Source organism: Papaver somniferum, chromosome 10 (genome assembly GCF_003573695.1).
Source record: "Papaver somniferum cultivar HN1 chromosome 10, ASM357369v1, whole genome shotgun sequence".
NCBI classification, from domain to species: domain Eukaryota; kingdom Viridiplantae; phylum Streptophyta; class Magnoliopsida; order Ranunculales; family Papaveraceae; genus Papaver; species Papaver somniferum.
This window is the reverse complement of record NC_039367.1, coordinates 65,875,256-65,881,996: the sequence shown is the minus strand read 5'-3', so window position 1 is coordinate 65,881,996 and position 6,741 is coordinate 65,875,256. Positions and strand designations below refer to the sequence as shown.

At 35.9% G+C, this 6,741-nt stretch overlaps 1 protein-coding gene across 2 annotated transcripts; it reads left to right on the top strand.

Annotated features, from left to right (window-relative positions):
* The first annotated feature begins 550 nt into the window (after positions 1–550).
* On the top strand, positions 551–4,730 carry LOC113318122 (transcription activator GLK1-like). 2 transcript variants are annotated; one of them, XM_026566249.1, is made up of 6 exons: positions 551–1,367; positions 1,861–2,001; positions 2,202–2,621; positions 2,704–2,769; positions 3,078–3,242; positions 4,089–4,730. In XM_026566249.1, the coding sequence occupies exons 1-6, from the start codon at positions 834–836 to the stop codon at positions 4,278–4,280; spliced, it is 1,518 nt and encodes a 505-aa protein (XP_026422034.1). In that variant the 5' UTR covers positions 551–833; the 3' UTR covers positions 4,281–4,730. The 2 variants fall into 2 exon arrangements, with proteins under 2 accessions (XP_026422034.1, XP_026422035.1); XM_026566250.1 differs by having other exon boundaries at positions 552–1,367; positions 4,095–4,730.
* Positions 4,731–6,741: the final 2,011 nt, after the last annotated feature.

Genomic DNA, 6,741 nt, shown 5'->3' with positions numbered 1-6,741 from the left:
CCCAAGAGATTCGAATAATTGTAACAATGATTCATTGGAAAAAATAAATAAAAAGATTTTGAAAAGAAAAAGGGATTTAAGTAACTTCCATTATTAGAAAAGACAAGATAATTAAATTCCCTAGCATATCTTCTTTCATTTTCTTGTATACGAATCTAATGAATTTCACATTTCTACAGTTAATAAATAAATAAATAATAATCTGACAACATTTTCGAGCTTCCCATCCTCTTGTTTTTCGACGTTATTCAAGAATTATAATGGTAAGAACAAAGAAAATGAAATACTTTTTTTTTTTTTTTTTTTTAACAAGAGAAAATGAAATACTACGTTGCACATTAATATGTAGAATACCAAATTAAGTTCGAAAATGTTCAAAATTTGGAGTCCACAAGTCATTCAAAGACAACTCAAACAATCAGATACAAACAATTCTCTCTTTTCTCTCTCTAAAAAAAGCAAAGTTGTGGTTGACATCCAATTCTCCTCACACTCCTGTACGCTCCAAAACTCAAACCCTATACTACTTATAAAAAAATAGAATAACTCGTATATTACTTTCAAACATCCTAATATTAACATTGCCATTTTTCCCGGTAACACATATATTGCCGGAAACAGAAACAAAAGAAACACCATTGCTATATCTATTCTTCTATCTGATATACCTCTATCTGTCTTTGTATATACGTAGAGGTTATATCACATATATATTTACATTTTATTAAAGCTTATGTTTAGTTTTTAGCGTGATTTATATATATAAACTATTGAGGAATTTTAGTGTTTGTACGTTGGTGGTGGTCGTTTTGGGATTGAAGATTTTGGAATTCATGCTTGCTTTGGCATCGTTGAGAAACTGTAGCGATGAAAGAAAAGGAGCAGAAAACCTTGAGATGGAGGGTAGTACTTTTTCTATTGGAGTGGATGATGATTTTTCAACTGGTAACTTACTCGACGATATCGATTTTGATGACCTTTTTGTCGGTATGGATTACGGGGATGTGTTACCAGATTTGGAGATTGACCCAGAGATTCTTGCTGAGTTCTCAGTTAGTGGAAGTGGTGAAGAATCTGAATTTCATAATCTATCATCATCAATATCAAATGATCAGGAATTTTTATTCTTCGATGACGATAACAAGCAACATATTGTTAAAAGATCAGAAGAAGATGAAGACAGTGGTTCAGGGTCAGCAGGTTCATGTTTGAGTAGTAGAGGTGATGAGATTGTGAGTAAAAGAGATGACTCATCTTCAACAAAAGCGGATAATGATAACCAATCTCAAAAGGATTCGAGTAAATGTCGTAAATCGACATCATCCTCGCAATCTAAAGGGTCATCACAAGGAAAACGAAAAGTGAAGGTATAAACTAATAATTTATATCATAGTATTACTTAACTAAGTTGATTTGATAGGTTGAGCAAAAGAAACAGTTAGATCTAGTTAGTTAGTTAGTTAAGGTTTGCCCTAACAGTTATGACATGATGCAACTGTTTACTAGGATTTAAAGCTTATTTAATGAACTTGTGATGTCTGGTGTCTAATTTACATATTTCTAGTAATAACATCACGTAGTTTTTCTTTCTTTTTCTAGGAAGAATTTAAGGTAATCACATATACTTCATGATGCCATGCAGTCGGAAGAAAGTTTTACAAAATAAGTCAAGAACATGAAATCCTAGAATAGTTTGTTATAACAGTTTAACTTTTGGGGCTTGGTTAAGCGTTAAAAAAAACTGAAGTATATGTTGATTACAATTTTGGAGAGGACTAAATAGGATCTGTCTCTCACACAGAAAACAGAAAGTTTGAAATTGTTTTTTTTGAAAATTGTACTGTGTTGGGGGTGTTGCAGGTTGATTGGACGCCAGAGCTGCACAGGAGATTTGTGCAAGCAGTGGAGCAACTAGGGATGGATAAGGCAGTCCCTTCAAGGATTTTAGAGATTATGGGCATCGACTGTCTCACTCGCCACAATATCGCAAGCCACCTCCAAGTATGTATTACATACTCAATAAACCCTACTAATTAATTATAAACAATTTAATTAAGAGTTTCATTTTCAACTTATTAAAAACTTCTGCACAATCTTTTGTAGTTATGTATTATGCTCACTTGATATAATATTACTTGTACTTATGGGTCTTGTTCTCTAGATGACTGAATTTTGCATTGTTTTTTATTGTGGGTGAACAGAAATATCGATCCCATCAAAAACATTTGTTAGCTAGAGAGGCAGAGGCAGCAAGTTGGAGCCAAAGAAGACAACTTTATGGAGGCGGTGGTGCTGCCTCAAGAGGAAATACTAATAATAAGATTAGATCTGAACCTCATCATCCTCATCATAACCCATGGATTGCACCAACAATGGGTTTCCCACCTCCGACACCTCCAAATCTTTTACATCCATATAGACCTTTGCACGTGTGGGGTCATCCAACGGTGGATCCTTCGTCCATGCACGTGTGGCCTAAACATCTTCTTCATCATGCACCTTCTCCACCACCTCCTCCTACTTCTCATCCTCGATGGCCACCACCTCCTCCGTCTCTAACTCCTACATCGTCTCCGCCTGACCCTTCTTCGTTTTGGCACCCTAACCATCACCAACGACTAGTAAGTACATCGCGTATCTCTGTTTCTCGTATTTTCTTTTTAAATCTGTGCTTGTTTTGATTAACTGGTTTTTGTTTATTAGGTATCAAACAATGCTCTTACGGCAGGGACTCCTTGCTACCCTCATCAACAACAACTAGGAACAATGGTAATTAACTATTATATTATTTATTCGACTGTTATGTTTTTTGGAATCTTTTGTTTGTAAATATATACGGATCTATCTAGATCTTTCTGTCTTCCATTTGGATCAAAGAACTCGTACTTATCAATGATATAGGTTTGCATCTTTTCGGCACTGTGTATATTGTAACAAAAATGTACTACTCTATAGTAACCTAATTTTGAGGGAAGGAATCTTTAATAATAGAGCACTAGGTAGTAACAGTACATATTTAACGAGAAGTGCTGAAGTATACATGTGATTCGATTGCTTACGGTTGATTATATTTGCAGAGGCCAATATCGTCTGCACCACTAGTACCAGGAATTTTACCACCAGCACATGCCACCATGTACAAATTAGAGCACGGCATTGGCGGCGTTCCAACACCACCGAGTTCTGGATTTTCATCAACATCAGATTCCCGGACTCATCCCCAACTTGACCTCCTCCATCCGGTAAATAAATAACTATATTTTTCTTCTGTAGATTATAAACATGATGATCATCCATATCATAAATTAAATTTTAGATAATTCTCATCTTTCTTAATCCAAACTCATTATATGAGCATAGATAGCATGTCATCTCAGTCTGTGGTGCCTCTTGAAATGTGGTCGGAGATGTTAATTATTTGTGCTAACTGCTAAGTTAGCAAACCATAATCTCATGTAGCATAGCGCTGAAGAAACATATCCTATTCCTATAGCAGTTAATTTGAACCCGTGAACGAATATGACTGTTTTATTCAGAGGTCCTCTATGAGTTGGTTAAATTGAACATAAGTCATTTCATGTATAATAAAATTATATTTGCATGTAATTTTCGAATTTTTTAACGAAGAAGTCGACCTGACTTTACCCGAAGTACTGCAAGATAAGCTGACAGCAGGAATGACTTTTGTATTGTCGCTCCGCTTGAGACAAATATGTCCCAATAAAAATATTATTACTTTTCATTGAAAGAGAATAGGAACAAGGAAAGTTTCTGTCATTTCTTTATGATAATTATCAACTTACTGTTATTATTGCACTTTTTAATGATTTTACAACTTGGTTTAATAGGTTTTCACAAAAGAAAACTGAAAAATTAAATACCACTTCAGTGGCCCAGCATGGTCTAGTTAGGAGATTCAAAACCCACTTCAAACCTACTCCGACTAGAAAATATTGTGAAAGACAGTTGAATTTGATAAATATTATTGTGTTAAACTTGTGTTAATTTTGATTTTCATTATTAGTTCTATATGTGATAATGTAAGTGTGTTAGAGATAATGCTGATCATGGATTTATCTTATGTGAAGCTGCAGACCAAAGACAAAGTAGATGCAGCAATTGGAGATGTACTAACAAAACCGTGGTTGCCACTTCCTCTTGGTCTTAAGCCTCCTTCACTTGATAGTGTTTTGGTTGAACTCCAACGTCAAGGCATTCCAGAGATCCCTCCCACAACCTCTGCTTCAACTTCTACATCTACTGCCTCCGCTGGTGTTTGATATTGATTGGCAGACTTGTTAACGACTTGATCACTAATAGTTCCCTTAGCTATCAATTATTAAGGGTTCGTTGGTGGATCATGTAGGCATTAGCTAGTTATCTAGCTAGGCCTAAACCCAATTCGACGATTTTTCCTATGTGTAGATGCATCGTTTGTAGCTACACATCGATCTCATCTCATGTTTTGAGTACACAGCTAGCTGTTTTTAGAAAGTGTTATCTGCGTCATCCTTTCTTCCGGATTATCCTTTAGTGATGAGGATTGAATAGTTCTTGTTCTTACTGCATGCATGTCTTTCATATCGTGCATGCAAGAACATCTTTTCTCTCTTCTTTTTACATTGGCACTTAAACCATGAGCAATAAAATTGTGTAATGGTACTGGTGATGAGTTATATATTATATATATGTCCCTTGAATAATGGATCGATGACAGTTACAACTTCAACGTACTGTATTAATGACTAAAATCTCAATCTAACAGGTTGATTACTTATCTTCATCTCTTTAAGCGTTTGTATACTTATTTGCCAAATTCAACTACATGTAAATAAGAATGAAATTCAAGGTTGGCCTTGATTCCACTGCTGAAAAAGCAGTCCCTCACTTTCCCCCCAAAAGGAAAATTATGAAGAGAAAAAAGAACTCATCATTTCATGGGTTTATTAGTTCCACCAAGTAGAAGTTTCCAGACATGCGTGTTTAGAAAGTCCTCAGAGGACAATGTCGATACATGATGTTTATATGCAGAGTAGGTTTAGGTGTTCAGAGAGAAACCATGCAGGAACTCATGAGAAAGTGGTTAATATGAATGACGTTTGGACATAGCCAGACTTCTAGAGAAGACCTGTTTTTCTATATCTTGGGGTTGGGCGGGGTGAAGATTTAGATTTCTGGCGTACAAACTCAGCAATGCATATCTCGGTCAGCACAATCTGCTGCCTTCAGGGTAAAAGTTATGGAAGCACGTACTCTCGGAAAAGGATAGTGATGCAAAACTTATTTTGCCACACTACAACCTTGCCATGGTTTTCTTCCTACTAAATCTAATAACAAAGCATTAACCTTAATAGCAACTAATGTGGGATCGTTGTAATTAGATCCAAAAGGCAATGCAAGTTCGACACTTGGTTTAGATTATGACTTGGACAACAAATCCAGTCTATAAATCGGGTTTTCTTCAAATTTAAGCTTCTTCTCTAATATAATGACTTCGACTTAGACTGAGAGTGAGGATGGTGTTACAAAATTTGGACCACAACACCAAACCAACAATACACGTTTGGGCTCTGACACTATTTTGGCTTTTTAACTGTTTGTAATGTACTTGTCACCTCCGACTCCGAGTCGTCTTCTTGATTTGCCCCACACGCCCACACCCTAGCCCACCTAGTTGTTTTCTTAGCCCCGCTTCACCAAGCCCTTGCCCCCCCTTGAAAACATAAAATATACACAAAAATCTTCTAATTTAACATTTTTTTTTACACATTAATTTCTAGTATTAAAATAGAAAATGTTTTCAAAATTGGGCAGCCACATCTGTGAGACTGCTGACTAGTGTGTGAATTCTGAGCAAATTCTGATTGTTTTTTATTCGTCTTTACAAGGACCACCGCTAGTCGTAATAATTACTGTACATTCCCAATTCAGTTTCACCCAAAACATATGGAAGATGCCCACGAGCCCATTGTTGGCCCAGTTGGACCTCTCCTTCTCTGATCCTGATGTCTATTTACTCGGCAACGTGATTATCTCATTTTCGACGGTGACGTCTTTCTTTCACTATACAGCTATTAAACTACTGATTTGAGTAGCTTACTGGAAAGAAATCCGTGCTGCACGCTGGAGGCGAGTTTTCTCAATTAGATTTCTGTGTTAAATTCCTCAAAGTAAACCGTATAATATACTGCATGTACGTGAACCCGCGGAACATACATACACTGTATATGTACGTATTAAAATATGCACGATTTACATTTACAATGAATTAAATGTAGATGTACAGATTTTACTCCTCTTTAGTTAACACAAAAGTTACACTTGTGAAACTGTGAAAGTAACTATTATGGCAAAATACTGTGAAAGTAACCAAATGAGAAGACAGGCAGCTTTTAGTCCAAAATTTCAAGAATGGCAAATTCTTAACGACAATTAAGTATTAACCCCTTTAAATTACAACTAACTAGACAGCATATGAATTTTACAGTTGACGCCCATGGACTAAACCGTAATAAGAATAAGAAAAATAAAAACAATAAAATCTTCAAAACCCCAATAAGAAAGTATGGAACCTCTCATGCACCAATTAGAAAGTATCAAACCTCTCAATTCTTGTTCTTCAGTTGACGTTACCATCCAGAACTTGAAAGAGGCAAGAGAGCAGGTAGTATTCGTGGATTAACTGTTATGTGCCCTTGCAGGTAGTAATACTCAATCTGTACCATTAGCAAAATTATCTCG

Excerpts from the sequence above, each read along its gene's own strand:
- LOC113318122 (XM_026566249.1), top strand. The coding sequence starts at position 834 with ATGCTTGCTTTGGCATCGTTGAGAAACTGTAGCGATGAAAGAAAAGGA. Across the intron at positions 2,002-2,201 it reads ATATCGCAAGCCACCTCCAA|AAATATCGATCCCATCAAAA; the intron begins GTATGTATTACA and ends GTGGGTGAACAG. Across the intron at positions 2,622-2,703 it reads CTAACCATCACCAACGACTA|GTATCAAACAATGCTCTTAC; the intron begins GTAAGTACATCG and ends TTTGTTTATTAG.